This window comes from Notothenia rossii, assembly GCF_949606895.1.
Source record: "Notothenia rossii genome assembly, chromosome: 1".
NCBI classification, from domain to species: Eukaryota; Metazoa; Chordata; class Actinopteri; order Perciformes; family Nototheniidae; genus Notothenia; species Notothenia rossii.
Window position 1 is genome coordinate 39,730,192 of NC_136912.1, and position 22,249 is coordinate 39,752,440.

Consider the following 22,249-nt stretch of genomic DNA (forward strand, 5'->3'; position numbering starts at 1 on the left):
CTGCAGAAATGCCCTCACTCTTAACTGCTGACTATTTCAGGGAGAAAGAGAATGACGTTTAACTCACTCTCCTGCTGCATTTGTTTGAGTGGGTTACAGATTAAAAAACAGGTGGTTAAAAGACGAATTAGGAAACCAGACTTTTGGTCCAATAACTAAAATGCCTGACACTAGGGCAGGCGCTCCAACAAGGCGTTTAGGACAGAGTGAATACACATATTATAGAGAGATGCTGCGAGAAACCAATGTGATTTTGGAACATTGAACAATGTAAATATATTCTCGTAGACCTCAACAATGGAATTATGATCAATAGAAATGGCCATGACATGGGACATTTAAAGCCAGTGTACAGGGAATTGCAAGCATACATCCAATTAAGGATCTTGAAGAGATTACATCAGACATACTCATGCAATAAGAGTTGGAGAGGAAAAAGAGGAATGCATATTTAAGGTAATTAGGAAAAGATTGCCTCAGCGTGTTTGAACGCTGCTTTGTATTGAGGATAAGAGGACTGAGGCACTTTGAATATGCCATGAAAGCATAAATGCAAGCCTCCATGTGCTGTTTTTCCGCTGCTGTGTCCAGATGTTAATTGTTGCACTGAGTCACAATTGCAAAAATCAAAGCCCTTCTGTTGAAGCAGGCTTTTACTGGACACATGAAAACAGACAGTTTATTTTCCACCAGGAACAGTGTGGACCTGAAAAAGGAAATATATGGTCCTTGTAGATGTTTTTGTCACTTTCAGAATGTACGTATTCTGCTGAATGAAGGGAACAAAGAGAAAAAGCACAGGCTAACTGGTCATTTTACCATCATTATTTCTTCCGGTGTCCCCCATCCTGATTGAGTCCACACAAAGGAACAAATGACTCACTGGCTGTGTTCGTTGAAACTGCAGGAAAATGTTTTCAAAATCCACTCATTTATCTCAGCTCACATGCCCGCTGGACATAAATTCAGAGGGTTTATGAAAGTGAAAATCGCAAAAAAGGACAAAAAGAGGATCCTCCAGAACCTCCAAGATTTAGCATGCAGCTATGAGGGGAATATACTAGATTGAAATAAATATAATCTAACCCAGCAACCACCTGGTATGCAATAACAGAATTCTACAGATATACATCTTTGAACGTTTACTCATCATCGAGTAGTGCAAGGGTTCATGGTTGTTTGTGCTGAAAGGATTTCATTCCTGTGAGGCATGATATAGCGCTGGTGGGCAGAAGATGACCGACGGCCCAGGATACTCAGGGTTGAGGTAGGTGGATATAGAGCTGCTGTTGTGGCTGTGCAGATTCTTAAACAGTGGGAATAGCGATCTGGGGGCAGATCGCAGCTTAGGCAGAGATCACGCAGCTTGGAGGAGAACCCTCGTCATTGGGTTTGCAGCCATCGAATAAACATGGGTGCCGACCCATGTGTCGGAGGGCAATGATGCGAGAAGTTCAGCATGGAAGATAAAGGACAAAGAAAACAGTGTTAGTTTTAGCAATGATTATTCGGGGTTCCTTGACTCCTCAAACAGAACTGTCAGACATTGAATGTTTCAAAACAGTGTATTTGATCTACAAAGTTAATTCAGTAAGGGAGAGACTATGCTAATGAATAAAAGGTCAGAGGTCTGTGTATATTCACCACCTGAGAAACCCATAGAAAGCTGTAACAACTGCATCTGACGTTTATCAATGTATAGTGAAACCCCTTTGCCTGAACTTATACATTAACCTTTGCACGGGTGCAAAGTTAAGAGGCAGTATTTATCATTGCGTGGAGGACGTGCCTTGGCCCTTGAGGAGCAAATTAATGAACTCTAGCTTGGCTTTATAATTAGCACTTGAAGATGCAGGATTTGAAGAAAATGCAATTAATGCATGAACAACTATTATATCTATTGCATAAGTACACAGAGGAGGTTGGGACAGAAGAAGATAAAGTACCAAGCTGAATTGTATGCTTTGAATCATGCTCTTGGTTGGAGGCAGAATATGGGAAATCCTTGAGGGGCTTGACGTGTAGATCCAGAATCATTTGGTTGAACGAAGGGCATGGCAAGCTGGTGGGGCAAACCACTCATTCTGAAATCTCCCGAACCAGCAGAAGGCGCAGCATCTGTAAGTAACTAGAGAGGATCTAAAGACACCGCAAGGTCATTATAAAAGAATGAACATAACATTCCACTCGTCGCAGAGGGGCTAAGGACCAAAGATCTGAGCAATAACCATCTCTAAGATTGCATTTATGCCGAATAGTCCGCGTCTTTACCCCAGACGCAAGTGTATTACATAGTTTCATTTGCAGAAGGTTGGGTTTGCGTTCACCCAGGCAACCTCAAACAGACTATGAACTGTAAACTAAAGTCATTGTACGGAGATGCTTTTTCAACAATTGGCGGGACATTAAGCGGCCTTTCTCTGTACACAGGGGACCAGTGAGGTAAGCAGTCACCAGAATCAATGCATGACCCTACAGATGTAGCACTCCAGATAGGACTCACATGGGTGTCTCCCATTCAAAAGCCCAGCGGATCCCAGTGGCTGGGGGTGTTGCCAAATTGCTAGAGGGCGTTGCCAAATTTCCCCATTTGTTCAATTACAGGATTTAACCATGAGATGGCGCTTCATTCACAAATACACAAAGACAACTGGGTGTTGTAGAACTTAGTCTGTTTGCAATGTTTACAGCTCTGCACTTGTGTTTGCTGAATAAGGTAGCATTTAATCACTTATTTATTTTATATATTGTTTTATATTTTCACAGGCTACTATAATGAAAAAACATCAATATTTTAGATCAAATAAAGTATATAGTTTGCTTTATGCAGTATATTTGTTGTAATATTGTTGGGGTGTTTTTACACAGTACAGTAGATTGAAGTAAATCAATTTATACATTAAGATAAGATAAGATGGACCTTTATTAATCCCCGTGGGGAAATTCAGTAGTTCAAACAGCAACAGGGTAAGAGTGAAAAACAGGATAGCACAGATTCACACAGATTAATAAAATCAAAAATAAGATGAGCGATACAAATAAAAATAATAATAATGAGAAACTATGAAATAAGAAATGAATAAAACTCACATATAATTATCATATCATATATTATAATGTATTGTATTATTAAGTAATATCATACATTAACCCCATTATAGCAGATGCCACATTGAATGGATGAACACATTTATGCATCAATAATTACAACAGAGTATTTCTAAATACAAGTTGTAAAAATACAATATGTATTTAATATGAATAACATAATGATTAATTTCAGATGATAATACTTTTCAGGGTTAGGTCCGGTCTGACAGCGCTTAGCTCTCTGCTGAAGATCACTGCTCTAAACAAAGTCAAAAATCCTACATCCAAACGGAATAAATATAATTAATTATTATTAATACGTTAAGTCTTGTTCATTGTTTTTCACTTTTATTAAACGTTTGATATTTCCGGCACAGACCCTTTCATACCGGCAATGCGCGATTGAAACAACAGAAAGTGTGACAGTTTAAATATGCAAGTGTTAATTACGTCAACGAAAACTATGACAAAAAATGTTCGTCAACAACCTTTTTTACATGACAAAGACGAGACGATGACGAGCTAAAAATAGATTCTTGATAACGAAAACTATGACGAAATGTATATTTAGTTTTCGTTGACGAGACGAGACGGGACTAAGGGACTAAGGTGCACTATCGGACATTCAAAATGTAGCATATTTTCCCCCAAGTGTCCATCTTGTCTGTCAAAATGCATCTTACGTTTCTAACTTGCAATATCATTATTTCTGCTCTCTTCACTCCAGAAGAGCGATCTCCCTGTGTCTCTCTGTGTACGGGGGGCGGGGACTAACAGACATTCTGCAGCGGACACAGAGATCTGCCGAGGAAGGAGCGTTTCGAGAGTATAGAGACACATTTTGACTAAATGTAATTTTTCATCGACTTCGTTGACTAAAACTTTTTGAGTTTTCGTCGACTAAAACTAGACTAACACATTTTTAGTTTTCGTCGACTAAAACTACGAAGGTTAGGAATGACTCAAATGTGACTAAAACTAATAACCATTTTCGTCTAAAGACTAAGACTAAATCAAAAACAGCTGCCAAAATTAACACTGAAATATGCGAACACAAACCTACAGACTGGGGGTTGGGAGATCACAGGGGGAGGGGAGAGCTGTGGAATGTGACCATCCCCCTTGGGAGACTTACTCCACACATTCCGATGGCCAATTAGTTTTAAACAAAGAGTTTTCAACATACAGTGTAGGCAACATGGAGGGGGGGCTTCTCAAAAGAGAAAATGCAGATATAATTCACTCTCTCGACTCGCTGGTATCTCGAGCTGAGCGCTCATTGGTGGTTTGTACCCCGTGCTGCTGATGAAACTCTCCATTGGCTCGGCAAAGGTTTGTTGTTGTTTTGTGTCAGTTTTACGTCGCCACTTCCATTCACATTTTTCATCATTGTTCCACAATGTTTATCATGAAATTAATATCCATATAATTTATACTATACTTGCACTGCTTACCGTTTTCATACTTTATATATCTTAGTATATTCATACACACTGTTAATACTGCTCACAGGCTGCTGTGTATATCTAGTGTATTCATACCCCTCACTGTTTATTCATCATTCAATTCATTCTATATTTTATTCTGCAGATTGTTACATTACTTTTCACTTTACTGCTTGTTGCACCGTTAGAAGCTAAACTGCATTTCGTTGTCTCAGTACCTGTAATCTTTGCAATAACAATAAAGCAGGCATCTTCATTGTGGCCTCAACAATCAAGTTCTAAGTAGTGCAATATGAAATAAAAACAACTACACTCTTTTGGCAGTGTTGTGGTGCCGAGAGATGGGAGTCGGAGGTGGGGTATCAAAGGTACAAGCTAGACTTTTATTTAGCATCTGAAAACCATTGGAAACAACTTCATGCCCGGGAAGCGAAGACCGGCGGAAACAGGAAGTCCGGTTCACTAAAATGTCCGTGCAGAACAATACCTCAACCCACAGATCCGTGGGTGAATAATGTCAATCACCAGTGTACACATTAACAACAATTACACTATTTTGGCAGTGTAACAATTAATCAAGAACTACACTCTTTTGGCAGTAACAATTAGATAAATAATAAACTTTCAGTCTGACACTGAAGAAAAACTATTTTCAGCAATCAATCTGTTTAGTTGACTCTGGGTGACATGTGGTGATTTAAAAAAAATTGTTTTTTGGCTGTTTGGATGGTGTTGCTCCATCTGTGTCACTGCCGGTGGTTGAGACGGTGGGGTCTTTGGCGACTAGTTTTATAGCCCCATGTAGGCCTACATTAGTTAATGTAGGATTAAACTACATGTATTAGTGCATTCATTTCAATTCGCGAACGTATGATACATTAAATGATCGTGAGGATGATGATTGAAAAACGTTTGTTTGAGCCGGGCTGCATTTCCTGAGGAAAAAACATAGCAATGGTTTTGTACTTACGCCAACGTGAATTAAACAACATTATTTTGTTAAATAAAAACATGGTGATGTTTTGTAAATGATTACATGTCTCTTATTTAGCACAGAATATGATCCTATCCGTGACATATGGATTTTAACAAATATCCGCTATATCAGACACCTGTAGATCAATCAACTGTTTATTTCACATGAGTTCCAGTGTGGCAGCTTTTCACGGCTCCCCCTGGTGGATCCATGATCAATTGCAGCTGGTTTCATTAAAATTACATTTATTTATCAAGGGGGCGTATCAAATCCTGCGGGGGGGTTTTCCTTTTCAGCAGGGGCCCACCCCGTACAGATCACGGACCCGCATGGGTAGGCGTCTGAAATGAAGCGCTACATCTGTATAGGTTACTGGATGTTGCACACAGCATAGATAGCAAAACAAGCGATAACGCGCAAATAGTTTGTTTCCCATGTTTTGATGCGGACTACGTCACACCAGCAATGAACCTCTCCAGAGTTTGCTAGCGAGCGACCCGAGACCACCTCTTTTAGGCGGAGCAGAGGTATCGAACGGCTTCCACACCAATCCAACGAACCGCATCAAGGAGTTAACGCTACAGGGACCGATTCAATAGTACTAAACAAGCAGGTGTGAACGCGACCTAAGACTATGGTGCCTTAAGGTTTGGACAGAAAGGCTAGCACTTGTTCCTTATAAATATAAAACATCTCTTTTAGAGAGACTACCAGTGGGAGACCATAATTGAAGGCAGTAATCAGTATTGAATGTATTACAAGTCTAATATGTAGTATAATGTAGAGCGCTTTGAACACTTGGTAAAGCGTTCAAAAAAATATATATAACATGAATTGTAATTATGGCTGTTCTGATGCGGGACAGCTTGTCTGGTGGCAGTGAAGCTTGCATCACACACTATCGAGAATGATACCGATAATTCTAGACGTGTTGAAGGGCTTCCAGTTCCTGTTCAGAAAGAGGTAGGCCTAGGTGTTGAAAAGTTTATCTGGGAAAGTTAACAACTAGGATAGGAAATGGTTAAAAGATGGACACCAAGGGGTTCTTGCAGGTGTTGTAGAGAATCCAGCATAATGCTTCTGACGTGGGCTACTATGGCAACCAAATGCACATTTGATTGTAAACCTTAAAATATATATGCCACAGAAGGCATATGGGATGTCTGCTTTCCCTGCCATGTCATCTACAGAGCATAGAAACGGGAAAAATCTTTAGTAGTTATTAATACTCTTGACAGAATAATCGTGAGGAACTAACGGCTCAATAAAGAAACGTTGCTAGAATAATTCCTCCTAGCACGAGGCTAGGGGCCTGTCATGTTTTTAAACGTTTAAATAGCAGCACGTGTAATGCTCCTTGCTCCTTCAGTGCAAACTTCAGTCTTGAGTGCGGGTTTCAACAGACATGGGTCCCTGGGAGACAGCATAACCTGCTAAGAAACCTTGATTTAAGCCTGTGATAAGGTCATTTGACAAACATCTGTGATTAGAAAGAGCTTGGAAACGATTTGCAGCATGAAGCCTCCTGAGGCACACCCAGCGAGGGGGCAGAATATTGCAGGTAGAGCTTAATTCCTGTAAGGAAAAACTCTTCTTTGGTAGGTGATTAAATGTACATGGCCGCTTGGCAGAGAATGATTCATGGTATTGTTACGGCTGCTGCCTTCCTGGTCGTCTGAGTGTTTTCAGCTGTGTGTGTTATATGTAAATGAGCTGTGCGGTTGCCCTCCCGGCATTGGCTGCCATCTCCTGGTCCGCCCCTGAAGATTGCGATTGGAGCACGCCGGGCCCGACGCACTCCAATCGCAGCGCACAGCCGACGCACACCTGCTGGAGATTATTACAAAGCTTGGGGACAATCATCATTCTGGAGGCTCTGTATGTGGACAGATGCCTCTCGCTACTTGCTCTTTGTTCTGGGGTTAAAACTTGTGTGATTAGTAGTGTCTACAGTAGGTTAGTTAGAGTGTAGAGTAGCTTAGTTAGTGTTTAGAGTAGTTTAGGATTCGGTGACGGTTGCCTTTAGTTTAGCTGTGTTTTTGTATAGATTCTTTGTGTTAGTTGTACCACTTTTAGAGTGAGGTTTTGTTTTGTTCTTTATTTAGTATATTAGTATTTATTTTCCCTGTATGTCTTTAGACTCCTTTCTTAGACTCCTCCTTTTGTTTGGTTATTTGACAACCGGTGCCCTTTTGGCCCTTTTGTTTGTTTCAGGTTGCTTGCCTGCCATTTTGTTTACAGCTGTTTTAAACAAACGCTTATAATTAATACCAAGTCCACTCTGGTCGTATTATTTCCCTTTGGTTCCCCTAGCCCAGGGGTTGCCAACACGTCGATCGCGAGCTACCAGTAGCTCGCGGAGGTTTTCCGAGTAGCTCACCAGAGGGCGCTAAAGTGCAGTTGACATGTTGAGACATATTTATTTATGTAGTATATTTTGAGAGTAAGAAAGATAGAGAAAAAGAGATGTAAGATGCAGTCATGACAACTGAGGAAGGTCCGTCAAAGAAGAAATCTAAAATATACTACTTTCATGACGAGTGGGAACATGAATTTTTATTTACGAGCATCAAAGACAAGTGTGTGTGTTTAATTTGTGGCTCGAGTGTTGCGGTGGGGAAGAAGGGAAATGTCGAGCGGCACTTCACAAAACTTCACGAAAACTTTTCAAAGGAGTATCCCGCCGGCAGTTGCCTTCGCGTTGAGAAGGTACAACAATTAAAAGCTACGCTACAAAGGCAGCAGTCATTGTTCACGAAGCCTGCCAAGAAAGCTAGCCTAAGTACAGAAGCATCGTTCCGAGTCGCTCAGTATTTGGCAAAGAACAAAAAAGCTTTCACTGATGGCGGTGTTCTTAAGGGAGCGATGTCTGTTATGGCAGAGACTTTGTTCAGAGACCACAAGAGCAAGTCGGAGATAATGTCTGCCATTGACGATGTGCAACTGGGAAACAACACTGTGGCGAGGAGAGTGTCGGCGCTGTCAGTGGATGCCATGGGACAGTTGGAGCGGGACATGGTCAGGTGCAAGTGGTTCTCCATACAGTGCGACGGTGACGGTGGATGTGAGCGACACAGCTCAGCTGTCTGTGTTCATCCGGATGGTGTTTGAGGATTTTACGGCGAAAGAGGAATTTCTGACACTGCTTCCACTCAAAACAACAACAAGAGGTGTGGACGTGTATAATTCTATTAAGAATTATTTCATAAATAAAGGCGTGCAAATGGAGAAGCTTGTATCCATAACAACTGATGGAGCCCCGGCTATGAGAGGTCGCCACAACGGTTTTATCGCAAATTGTAAGTCAGATCCATATTTCCCACGTTTCCTGAGTTACCATTGCATCATTCACCAAGAAGCACTTTGTGCCAAAGTTATGGACTTCAATCACGTCATGAAACCTGTGATACAAATAATAAACTCTATCCGAGCGAAGGCAAAGCAACACAGGAGCTTCAAAGTTTTTCTTGAGGAACTGTCAGCTGAATATGGAGATCTCCTTCTCCATGCTGAGGTGAGGTGGTTGAGTAGAGGGAAAATCCTACAGCGCTTCCTCTCCTTGCTGAATGAGGTAAAGCTCTTCATGGAAGAGAGGGGGGAGGACACCTCCATCTTATCTGATGCTGGTTGGGTACTTGACCTGGCCTTTTTGACTGATCTGACAGGAAAATTAAACCAGCTTAACCTCCAGCTACAAGGCAATGGCAAAACAGTATGTGACATGATTAGTGCTGTAAAGGCCTTTAAAGCAAATCTGTGTCTATATCTCCAGCAAGTAAAGGGAAATAAATTGCATCATTTCCCCTCTGTTCAAAAAGTACTGCAGGAGAATAAAGCTGCTGCTGGCTTTCTTGACTTATCAAAGTACTGTGACTGCTTAACTAAGCTTGGGCAGGAATTTGAGGACAGGTTTCTTGACTTTAAACAGCTTGAGCCCTGTGCAAGTTTCCTTGCTAACCCATTCAACATCGTGGATGTTACTGACATGTCTGAGCAACTGGCCAGCCTTTTCAGTCTCAGTGCTTCAGAGTTGGAGCTGGAGATAATCAATCTCCAGAATGACATTCAGCTGAAAGCACATCAGATGGACAAAGATTTCTGGAAGCTATTGGACCCAGAGAAATTCAAAAACATTCAAACTGCTGCACTGAAACTGTCCTGCTTATTTGGGTCAACATATCGCTGTGAATCAGCATTCTCTGATATGAACTTTATCAAATCCAAATTCAGGACAAGACTTACTGATGAACACCTCAATGACTCAATCAGAGTGAATTTGTCAGGATACACACCCCAGTACAGTGCTCTGGTGGATGCTATGCAGTGCCAGGTGTCACATTAGCTGAGTCAGGAGAAAGACAACAATGCAGTGACAGACTGAATGTTTGAAGACATATGTTTGCTTGATGCAAGTTGAGAAAAGCACAAGCCATATTCCCCTTTTACATGTGAAACAAATTTGTGAAATGCTTGAAATAATTTAAATTATAGAGCTAGAAATGTTATTATTACAATTAGGAACTTTGCACTCTTATCTGTAAAACTGTTTACTGTAGTTATTGATGTTAAAGCAGAACTCAGTATTGCATGGTGATTATTTGTCTTTTTTTCTCTTCATGAGAAAGTCAAGTTTATTCATGTTAATGTTAATGTTTCTGCTCTTGAGTCACGAATGTGATATGTGCACTGAAAGCTATATAAAATAACATGAGTAGCTCTTGGCCACTTTCTTTTTTCAAAAGTAGCTCCCGGTTAGAAAAAGGTTGGAGACCCCTGCCCTAGCCCAATAGGGAACGTAACAGGTATCCATAGAAGAGACACTGTAGGAGAGATCGAAGTCTAAAATGATGGTCAAAAATGTATCGAGCTTCCCTTCATATTCACGTAACGGAAATGATTAATTTATTTCCATTTTTTATTTAATTGATTTATAGTAATATAAATACTTATACACTTACAACTTCTGTATAATTGCCTCAAATATGACTTACTGCAGGCCAACTATTTCCATAATAAAACATTTCTTATGCAGAATAGTATTATATACCTGCCAAGATGCGATTCCTGAGGAATTGCTGCTGCATGGGGCAGGAAGCTAGAACCCGTGGCTGGATCTGGGACTCCAATTCCCAGAATCCTCGGGGGTGTGACGTCAGCGGCACAACATGGTTGAACGCGGAAGTAGAAACATTTGTTAACATTGCAGGCAGAGGAAATCAAGTTTGTTCACGGGAATATATCGTGGAATTAAAGGCTTCAAGCGCTAATTTTACCTCGAGAAGGTAGGACAGGATGGCAGGTACTTTGGGAATGCCGGAGTCAGCTTGCTCCTGCCTTTTTTGGTTTTTAAATACCCGCCGACCGAGAAACAGTGCGACTCTTAGCTGACACACAAGAGAGGGGTTGTTACCGGAGCTGGCGTAGAACTCGGGACTTCCTCTGGCCCAAAGGATATTAAAAGCTACTGCAGGTGAGGACGGAAGGGACACCAGAATGTGTGTCGTGCGGGAGCTGTGGCTCAATCCAGCGGCGTCTGAACCATGCTCTGAGCTAGCCTGTGTTTCGGGAATTAGGCATTTCTTACGGCTTCTTGCGTATGCTGATTCGGTTCCAGAATCGGAGATTGCAATAGACATCTGCAAGGACAGCACCGGCAGGCCAGCACTCATCATTTTCATCAACATCTGTATACGGGGGTGGGTTGTCTTGTTCTGCTAATATTTGTAACTGTCTCCTCATGAGAAATGTACCCTCCCTCCTTTCATACCATTTAAGGTATGAACAGGGTATATGCAGGAATCCTGAAGTCAAATTGAATACCTTTAAGACCTTTTTTAAGACCCTTTCCATACATTTTAAGACCTCATCGCAACTTCGAGTTCTAACCGGTTACATTGGCGACACATTTTACCTCACATTTACTATATTGATTGTAAGATAGCAAAACTAAACAGAGTGCACACAGACTACTGAAGCTTCCTTTCCACATGAACTTCAGCCTCTCTGTGAAGGTCAGGTTTAATGCAGTATGCTGCTTTTTTGCTTCTGTAGACCCTGTGCTCTTTCATTCCAGTAAAACTCCTCAGAAAACATTAGAAACCAGTATTTGACCAATAAACAAAACAATTGACAACTTTGAACTATGAAATATATAAAACTTTGGTGAGCTTCAGCGGGGTAATGCAATATAGGAGCTCCCTCACAAATACCCAGGGGTTAAATTGGTCCGGGGCTGTCCGGGGCTAAGCCCTGGCACATAGGGCGATGCTCTGACGTCATCACCCTCACACATTTGTCATATGTTTACAAAAAAGGATATATATGTTAAGACTTTTCTCGTTCTTAATATAGACTATATTAGGGTCAATATGTGTTGACTTTACTTTAAAATAGCAGATCTCTGTGACCGGATATAGTTTGGCTTAAACCCCGGTCCCACGAGGACGCATACGGTAAAACGCATACGCAAATGCAAAATAGTATTCCGCTCACACGCATTCGATTCATTAACGTGGACGACATCCTGGTGCATAGCAGCTCGTTTGAGGCGGCCCTGGGATCTCTAAGAGTGGTGCTGGAAAGGATCAGAGCCGCTGGTTTGAAGCTACACCCAGATAAGTGTAATTTCATGCAGAGAGACGTCACTTTCCTGGGCCACAAAGTGGGGGGCGAGGGCATCGGCACCCTGAAAGAGAAAGTGCAGGCGGTCGCGGGCTGGCCAAATCCTCACAACCAGAAGCAGCTGAAGAGTTTCATGGGCCTGGCCTCGTACTACAGGAAGTTTGTACGGGGTTTTGCTTGCACTGCTGCACACTTGTTCCAGCTGCTGCAGAAGGACAGTGATTTCCTGTGGTCTGAGTAATGTCAAGCAGCGTTTGACAGCCTTCGGTGTGCCTTGAGTGAGTCCCCGGTTCTCGCCCCAGCCAACCCCAGTCTGCCGTTCACCCTGGACACAGACGCTAGCGGCGTGGGTGTAAGCGGAGTGCTCTCCCAGACTACATCAGAGGGGGAGCGGGTGGTGGCATACTTCAGCCGGGCGTTCAACAAAGCAGAGCGATGATACTGCCACTCGCAGGGAACTCTTGGCAGTGGTGCTGTCCATCAGGCATTTTAAATAATACCTGTGTGGCCAGGCGTTCACAGTGAGGACTGATCACTCTGCATTACAGTGGCTCATGACATTCAAAGAGCCAGAAGGGCAGGTTGTCAGGTGGTTAGAAGAGAGCCAAGCTTTCGACTTCAGGGTGGAGCACCTGGCTGGGGTGCGTCACACAAATGCAGACGCTCTCTCCCGCCGCCCGTGTGCCGCTACTGTGAGAAGAGAGAGACTCATGAAAAGGAGCTGCTGGAGGAGGACACGTCTGTGCGGCAGCTCGGCAAGTGGAAGAGGTTATTTGCCGGGAGCTCCAGACAGTGGACGTGGCAGAGTGGAAGCAACAGCAAGAGCTGGACGCCGTCCTACAGCCTGTACTGCAGTGGGTCGAGTTGCAGCAGCGGCCACCGTGGGAGGAAGTGACAGTGTTCTCCAAAGAAACCAAGGGGCTGTGGTCTCAGTTTGAGGCTCTGCGTCTCTGTCAGGGCGTACTACAACGTGCATGGAAGGAGCCAGCAACAGGGGAGAAGAGGTGGCAAGTGGTGGTCCCGAGGGATCTGCAAGAGGCTGTACTCAAGGCCATGCATGGAATGGCAGGCTCTGGGCACTTTGGCGTCACTAAGACTCTCCGGCGCCTTCGACAGGGCTGCTACTGGGGGCAGTGCCGGAGGGATGTCGAAGACTTCTATCGCCGCTGTGACCCTTGTATGGCTCGGAAGGGCCCCCCTGGTTTTCATGCTCCGCTGCAACAGTTCCCCATGGGGTCCCCAATGAAGAGAGTAGCGGTTGATGTGGTGGGGCCTCTACCTTTGTCAAACAGGGGTAACCGCTACGCCCTCATGGCCATAGACTATTTCACAAAATGGCCAGAGGCGTATGCCCTCCCTGATCAGGAAGCAGTGACAGTCGCAGATGCCATGGTGGCCGGCATGTTCAGCCGGTTTGGAGTGCCGGAGACCCTGTAAAGTGACCAGGGGAGGAACTTTGAGTCCTGGGTGTTCACCTCCATGTGCACACAACTGGGCATGCACAAAACACACACCTCCCCCTTGCGACCTCAGAGCGACGGACTAGTCGAGAGATTCCATCGCACCATGGGGCAGCAGCTGGCCATCCTCACGTATCAGCACCAGCGCGACTGGGACGAGCATCTGCCCCTTGTGCTCATGGCATGTCGCTCTGCAGTCCAGGAGACCTCAGCCTGTTCTCCTGCCCTCCTCATGTTGGGGAGAGAGCTTCGAACCCCTGCTGTTTTGGCGTTTGGTCAGCCGCCAGATTCCCTGGACACGCCTCCAGGGCCTGAGTACGCCAGGAGACTTCAGGACCGCCTTGATTCCGCTCACGCCTTTGCCCGCGATCAGCAGAAAAGTGCTGGGGTGAGACAGAAACGGAACTATGACACCAGGACAAGCCCACAACGGAAGAAGGCCGATGCCCAAAACTGGATAGCCAGTGGGTTGGTCCCTGAGAGTACTGGAGAGGGTGGGGGAAGTGGTCTACAGGGTGCAGCTGCCTCCCAAGGGGAGAAAAGTTGTGCTCCACAGAGACAGGTTGGCTCCGTACAGAGGAGTTGCTTCTCCACAGGCCCAAGGGACACCGGGGCCCACAGCCGCCCCCTCGACACCCCCACTCAGGTCCCCCGGTGAGCAGAGCAGCAGCCCCCCGTCAAGGACTGAGTGTCCCCCCACTTTCTTCCCCTTTTCCCCGCCTGGGCCAGAACCGGCTCCCCCTGACCCCAGTCCCCCTGCCGGGAAGGCAGACACGACCCCCGGGTCGGTTCAGAGACTTTGTGTGGTAGTATAAGTTTATAGTGAGACCCCTCGGTTCCTGTAGAGGGCAAGAATGCGCCCTGCTCTCACTGGAAGGGATGTTAGTCCACCCAGACCTTCCTAGTCAACTAACAGTGTGTAGTTGTAGTGTTTGTGCTAGGTTTTATTTGTTCCTCGTGGGTGAGGAACTTTGTAGTAGGGGGGTAGTGTAGCGACCCTGTATAGGGTGCTGAGGGTGTCACTCAAGCATCCCCCGTCTCTCTGCCAATCACAGAGCTGCACAGTGATGCTGGTCTAGGTGCAGGCCTGTGGTTGGGGGAGCAGAGGGGGAAGGGCGCGGAAGTTGTGACGTAGACACTGCTATATATGGGCGTGAGTTGGGATGTAGTGTTCAGTTTGAGGAGGAACCCACAAGCTGTACCTGTAACCTGTGAACGTGTGTGAACAAGGGAAGTTATTAAATCCCAATAACTGGAAGCCTGTTTCCGACTCCCTTTGTAGAACGTTACAATACAGATGTAGCGATTCATTTCAGACAGTTTGAAACGCGAGGGCCGTGATTGGTACGTGATCTGCCCTCGCTTAAGGGCACTGTTAAAAAGGATATTGTTTTTTAGTCAGATGGGCAAATGTTATCATGCTGAGTGAACTCACTGCCCATTACAACTCATTAAGACGAGTTACAAAAACTTCAACTTCAAAAATATTTGTAAACTCAGAATAATCCGTTGCATTAACTTGATAACATGAGTCAGCCTCTGCATTGTATGTAACACGCATGCGCCCGCAATATGACGTCACACACAGTGTTCCAAAACTGAAATGAATTTGAAATCCGAGTTGGCTGCCATCTTTCTTCCTCGCTCAGAGCCCGGACTGGAGTTATCAAGTAAGTACATTCAAATGTAATCTAGTTCATCAGCAGACAATGCGAATTAATTAAGCTGCCCGAGTGAAATAGCGAGTATTTGAAGGAGGGTTGAGCCTAAAACTCGGCTGAAATGAGTATCCGGTACGGATAATGTACTTTTCACGATTAAAAGTATTTTTTACGAGTAAAAAGTCAAAAGCGCAAGTGCACACACGTGCAGTGATGCCAATTTAGCACTTTTGTTTCTAGCCCGATTGCCCCCGGACACGTGGGCTGACGCAGCATCGCGTAACAAACACCGTTCCAGGGCTTGTTAACATTTAACAACCTATTAATGTGTCATACCCACTTAACGGGGAGAAACTCGACTATAATAACCATTTTTACCACATTCAGACCGCAAATCACCCAAATGAACCCAGAGGTGAGTCCGCCTGGACCTACTTTTTCTAAACCTCTTTAAAAAGGTCAAAATTCACTTGTTTTGCATCAACCTCTATACAGGGTACTTATTATATGTTATAGTTTGGATTCCTAAAGGTTTTTGTCTACTATCCCATCATTCAAGGGTGGTTTTCACTATAAGTAATGTTTTTTTAGACGGAAACTAATTTGCATTTTTTTTTACTATGTTCAATCTGAATTTACTTTAAAATAAAAAGATCTATATTGATTCTGACACGATCTACAGTCACAACAATTTTTTTGTCAAAAATGGAGGTGATGAAAATGCATGTGAATTGAAAAATAGAGGGGTATAACGGATGTGAATTAGAAAAGTGATTAGATTAGTCTAAAGCTGATTTGATTAAAACAGTTGTAATGTGATGAAAACAGAGCAATGTTATAATTTTCCCGTCTTACATTTCATCATTCTTCAGCATTCATAACATAAAATTGTCATTTATCAATTAAGTGTCCTCAAGGGTGGATGTAACACAAATAAAGAATGGAGGTGATGAAAATGCATGTGATGTGAAAAATAGTGATACATTGACAATTGATTTGATAAACTTGATTGTCTACCAGACATTTATCATTTACAGCAATCCATTTTTAACATCTGTTCAATGTATTTATTTCCACTTTGTAATAACAGTGTTTACATGTCTGGATACATTAAAATCTGGATTGAAAAACATTTTAGAGAAGAGTATGTGGACTTATTTTACTGTGTTGTGTGCTGATAACTCAGTAATATAACATGTTTTTCTTTCTTTTTTCTGTACTGGATAACTTCAGTGGAGGCTGTGCAGTTTGGAGCAATTCCCCTTCAATGAGGTGGTCCTGCAAGTCTTGTCATTACTCCTCACCGAGCCAACGCACACTAATTGTCCATTACAAACTGAAGCACTGTCATCAGGCAAGGAACTGTCCTCTTCCCTGTGTTTATGCAGACTGTGTGTGCTCCTTCAGGACCGAATCATCTCTTAAAAAACATTTAACTAGAGACCATAGTCAAGCACATTCAACGCAGGTGACCTCAAGGTTAAATTGTGAACTGTGCAATTTCTCAGAGACTTGTAGTGATACACAGTATTTTGCACATTTAAAAATACACATACACAATAAGGAAACTGTGAAATGTCCCTTCAAAGACTGTAGTTTTCAGTCCAGCGTGTACAGTACTTTTTGTGCACATAAGAGCAAGAAACTAGACCCTCCAGAAAAACGCGATTCTGCGATCGCAGAATTTACCGCATAATCAGCAAAATGGCGCAGATTTTTAAAAGGCCGCATATTTATAAAAGGTCTGCATAATCCCCGCATTTTTCCACACAAAGTTGAGAGAAAAAAAAGTTAACTCGTCTTGACGTGACGTCATCAGCTCGCGCATCACAGAATGTAAACAACACTGTACAGAGTGAACGTGTGGAGCTCACACGATAGAGAAAACACCAAGATGAAAAAAATCTAATACATCTCATTTACCGACGAACATTTCTACTAAAGACCGGGCAAAAAGTGGGGGGAAACTATTCTGCACCCCGTGCAACTGTGTGTTGGAGCATAAGAGAAAATCGACGGTGACGACCCACTTTGATTCATTCAAACATTCAAAAATGCTTTCTGCTGCTGCGGACAAGAAAGCCAGAAGAAGTGTGTGTGTGTGTGTGTGTGTGTGTGTGTGTGTGTGTGTGTGTGTGTGTGTGTGTGTGTGTGTGTGTGTGTGTGTGTGTGTGTGTGTGTGTGTGTGTGTGTGTGTGTGTGTGTGTGTGTGTGTGTGTGTGTGTGTGTGTGTGTGTGTGTGTGTGTGTGTGTGTGTGTGTGTGTGTGTGTGTGTGTGTGAGATTAAAATAGCCCAATTGCTTTTACAATAAATAAACATTGAATGTGTTTGATTGAATAGTAAAGGGGTTTAACGTTAGTGGCAGGTTGTGTGTGAGAGAGAATAAATAAGACACACCACTGTTTACATTTTTTTTAATTCTTTTTCCCCGCATATTTCGCAACTTTCCGCATATTTCGCAATTTCACCGCATAAAACTCTGCATGTTTAATCGCATAATAAAGGATTTTAGCCCGCATAATCAAGGAATTTAGCCCACATAATCAAGGATTTTTGCCTGCGTTTTTCTGGAGGGTCTAAGAAACATAATCTCTGTACTGTTGATGATTTCCGTACAAACTTGTATCAAACTTGTACTCAAGTCACTTCAAACTCTGAAAGTACAGGATTTGATGAGACAAATTCGGACCATCTAGATTTAACAACAGATGATTACATAGAGGATCAAGACCTGCATGATTTGTTACAACAGAAAGTTTCATCTCTCTTACTGCGTATGCAAACGATTTTGCATGTGTCTAAGACAACAACTCAGGAAATTATAAACGAGCTATGTAGTATTAGCTCAGTTGTGGAAGAGTTCACACCAAAAATAATTGAAAGTGTACTGATCAACCACAATTGTGCAGTAAATAGTGCAGTCACCACTGCTATAACTGAGATAGTTAAAAAAGCAAACCCCCTAAGTTTCCTCTAAAAGGCCGGACCTTTTGGCTCTGAATACAAAAGAGAAACTTTTTACAAGAATAATAAAAAATAAAAAAATGTATATTCCAATTCTGAAAGTCTTGACAGAGCTGTTAAATCGTAACGATGTGTTAGATAAAGTCTTGGAGACAGAACACAGAGAAACTGTTGAACACTCAACTCAGTATAAAACATGCAGAGACGGTCTATATTGCAAAGAGAATATTTTGCTCTCATCAGAAGATCTAAGCATTGCCCTAGGATTGTATATAGATGACTTTGAGGTTTGCAACCCATTAGGAAAATCAAGAAAAAAACACAAGGTCTGTGCAGTGTATTGGGTCATTTCAAATGTACCAATACGGTATAGGTCATCTGGACAGTCAATCTATCTTGCATGTCTGTGTAATAGCAACGATGTGAAGAACTACGGGTATGGTGGCATTCTTGAACCACTCTTAAAAGACCTTGCAGTATTTGAGCAGCAAGGATTGTATGTTCAGAAATTGGGAACAACTGTTAGAGGTACTGTGCTGTACGTGTCTGCAGACAACTTGGGGGCCCATTTGCTTGCTGGATTCCAAGAGAATTTTAATGTTCACAAATTTTGCCAGTTTTGTTTAGCTAGTCGGCAAGATATTGACATTCACGAGGTGAAGGAGGGAGTGTTTCCACTGCGGACAGTTGAAGCTCACAATCACAACCTTCTGGAATTGAACAGACAGCAGTTAGTTTCTCTGAATGGAGTAAAGAGAGACTGTGTTCTCAATAGACTTTCTCATTTCCACACAATCCAGGGCTTCCCCCCAGATTTTATGCATGACCTTTTTGAAGGAATAGTTCCAAGGGAGTTAAGTCTTTGTATAAAGTCTCTGGTATCCAAAAAGTATTTTACAGTAGATTATCTGAATTCCATCATTGAATCCTTCCCTTTCAAGTTTACAGACAAAACCAACAGACCTCAACCAATTTCAAAGTATTTTGCTAAGAAAAATTCTATTGGTGGGAATTGCCATGAAAACTGGACGCTATTGAGACTACTGCCGTTGATGATTGGTCACGTTATACCAGAAGATGACAAAACTTGGCAAATCTTATTAGATTTAAAATAAATAGTTGAAATACTGGCTAGTGGGCATTTTTCAGATGAGACATTGTCATACTTGGAGTGTAAAATCTCTGATCACAGGTGCCTATTGAAAGAGGTGTTTCCCGATTTCCACCTCCTGCCCAAGCACCACTTCCTGGAACATTATTCGGGACTGATTCGGAGATTTGGGCCCGTGACAGATTTCTGGACTATTAGGTTTGAAGCAAGCACAGCTTTTTTAAAAGGGTGGTGCATGATTCTCACAACTTCAGAAACATCTTGCTCACTCTAGCGAAAAAACACCAGCTTTCTTTAGCTTACCATCTAGACTTGCCAAGTCTTTTCAGACCTGATTTGGAAGTTGGACACATTGCTGTTGTTTCACCTAAAAAACTTGAGCACCCCATGAAGCAGGCGGTAGAGCTGAAATATGGAAACATAACTCTTGTATCTCTTGCAACCCATGCCTGCCTCTATGGCACCAAGTATTCAGAGGGTATGATTCTGTCCGTGGGTCACACCAGTGGCCTGCTTAACTTTGGGAAGCTAGTTAAAATTGTGGTTGCGTCCAGCAAAGTGTCTTTCATCATAAAACCATATCAAGCATGGTACATAGAGCACCTGCAGAGTTATGAGCTGAAAGAAAAACAGTCTTATGAACTGGAGATTGTGGAATCACATGAACTAAATGGATATCAACCCCTGTATCCATACACAAGAGCAGGCAAACTGATGGTGACACCAGCAGTTTTCTTGCTTCACTAAGGTATGGTTTAACTGTTAGTTTACTTTAAATGGTGTATTCCTCTCATCCAACGCAAAAACTAATGAATTAATTTTAATCGGCTTTTTTGTTCATTTTGTCTTTTCTCAGGGTGTTTCTTCTCCATCTCCAGAGAAGTCCTGAGAGTTTCTCAATCAAAGGAAGATGCTGTTGCGCGTGATCATTTCGCCACAGGACATAAGGAAGCTTTGATTGGACTCGGTTCCAGATTCAGTTCATGACCTGAAACTTGTGTTGAAAAAAGGTTTCAGCTATGCTCCTTGTTTGACCTTCAATATGAAGATGAGGACTTCAAAGACTTCTGTAACCTCACGTGTATTGACGATCTACCAAAGGAGAAGGTTACATTGAAAGTCCATTTTTGCTCCGTCTCCTCAGACTCCAGTTTGGAAACTTTAAGTGCAGGGTGTCCATCATTTCCTTCAACGTCCTCTGCATTGAGCAGCCATACAGATTCCTTTGCAGGTCGTTCACAGCCGTGGCCAACTCTCTTTCCCCTTCCCACCTTCTCATATGAGGTTGAGCTGAGGCTCATTCAGGGCAATGATGCTTTCAGAAAAGATGGAACACTTCGATCCATTTCAAGGGACATGAAATCTGATATTCTGGAGAAAATGGCTGAAGCAATGTATTCATTCAAGGCCTACCCTGATGATGAACAATTTGAGAGCGCAGCCATTGCACTCATTGAAAAACACCCTTGCCTGAAAGAACGTGGCTCCACATCTGGATGGTATGGATGGAAAATTAGTTTAAAGTTTAAGATGGGCAATCACAGGCAGAGATTGAGAGAAGCAGGCTGTCAAGAACTGATGGTAAATTCCGAGAAGAGAGGTCCTGGGGACACGCGAGGGAAGAGAAACAAAGTAAAGAAACTAAGACGGTCTGAAACAAACTTCTTTCCAGATCTCCCCCAGGGAAGAGACCGACAACATCTTGAAGAAGAGCGAGAAAAGATGGCCCAGGAGAGGAGAAAAGCAACCCCAAACCTGTCCTTCATTGATGATGCAATGAACGCCACATATGCATTGAGAAGACAGGAGCTTGTTGAAGAGGAGCCACCTGTGGCCGAAATGAAAGTCAGATGGCCCGCGCTGTTTACTGAAAGACAGGTAAATTGCGTACATTTTTGCTTGCTTTGAGTGCTTTGAATTTTACCAACGCAAAATCTTAGGCTTCGAAGATGACTGTAGCAACAGGCATGACAAAGTAATAATGTTCTTCTATTTCATGTATTGCATGTTCAACATTTGTATGTGGTTTGAAATATATATGCTTGTGCAATACCCAGTGGCGTTTACATCGTATTACATCTGGGCAGCTTGTGAAATGTGAAAACGTAGGTCACTTTTAACTTGGACTAAAATGATGTAATGTCACTTCTTCATATAGATCGTCAAGGAATTCACCAGGCTGATGTCGATGGACCTCAATTCACTCTATGAGGGTCTGGACAGCCACCTGCAGAAATTCCTTCAGTTGTTCAGGTCAAAGCGCTTTGAGGGGATCAAAGAAATGTCATCCTTAATGGAGAGCCTCGACAAGGATGTAAGTACAGTTCTTTACTTTAAAGTACTTTGAGGCAATAGAGCTGCCTTTCCACATTCATTCTATGTTCTCGTGTAAACTCAATGTAATTGTTACGACGGGATACAGGGGAAGGACCCAAAAGCAGGCGCCTGAGGCAGAGCTTGATGCAGTTCAATTATTTAATAAACAACATGGTGGTACAAAGGCTTAAGGGATAGTGAGGCAGGCAAGGGTCAGAGAAGGCAGGCCACATGCACACGGACACAGACACACACACAGACACACACACGGACACACGGACACACACACACACACAAACACACACACGGACACACACAGATACACGGAATATGAAGGAATCTATTAAGTTAGCTATTAAGTTAGCTGTGAACGTAGTGCAAATAACCAGAATGCCTTGTGGAGTGAGGGGGTTATATAATTCTGATAGCAAGGAGCAATATTAATTTATCATGTGTTTTGGCAGGCATCGAACCAAAGGAAGAGGGTAGCAGTGTTGCAGGGCCTACCATGGTACATGAGGGAAAATCCTTCAACTATCATGAAGATGTGTGAGGTAAGCGCTGAAATGTCGTTCAAGATGATACAAAAACGAGTTCACAATTA

At 42.9% G+C, this 22,249-nt stretch overlaps 1 protein-coding gene across 13 annotated transcripts in view; it reads left to right on the forward strand.

Annotated features, from left to right (window-relative positions):
- LOC307042702 (uncharacterized protein) overlaps positions 1-22,249 on the forward strand; it is a gene marked incomplete at its 3' end in the record, with an annotated part of 57,005 nt that overhangs the window by 33,075 nt on the left and 1,681 nt on the right. For 5 of the 13 annotated variants that reach the window (XM_079686738.1, XM_079686739.1, XM_079686742.1 and 2 more), the window contains 4 exons: positions 16,487-16,607; positions 20,186-21,207; positions 21,488-21,643; positions 22,110-22,199. In XM_079686738.1, coding sequence (XP_079542864.1) covers positions 20,686-21,207; positions 21,488-21,643; positions 22,110-22,199 — 768 coding nt within the window. In that variant the 5' untranslated portion in view covers positions 16,487-16,607; positions 20,186-20,685. Of the gene's footprint in view, positions 1-10,699; positions 11,208-16,486; positions 16,608-17,372; positions 20,078-20,185; positions 21,208-21,487; positions 21,644-22,109; positions 22,200-22,249 lie in introns of those variants that run through there. The other 8 variants (XM_079686732.1, XM_079686733.1, XM_079686734.1 and 5 more) reach the window with 4 other exon arrangements.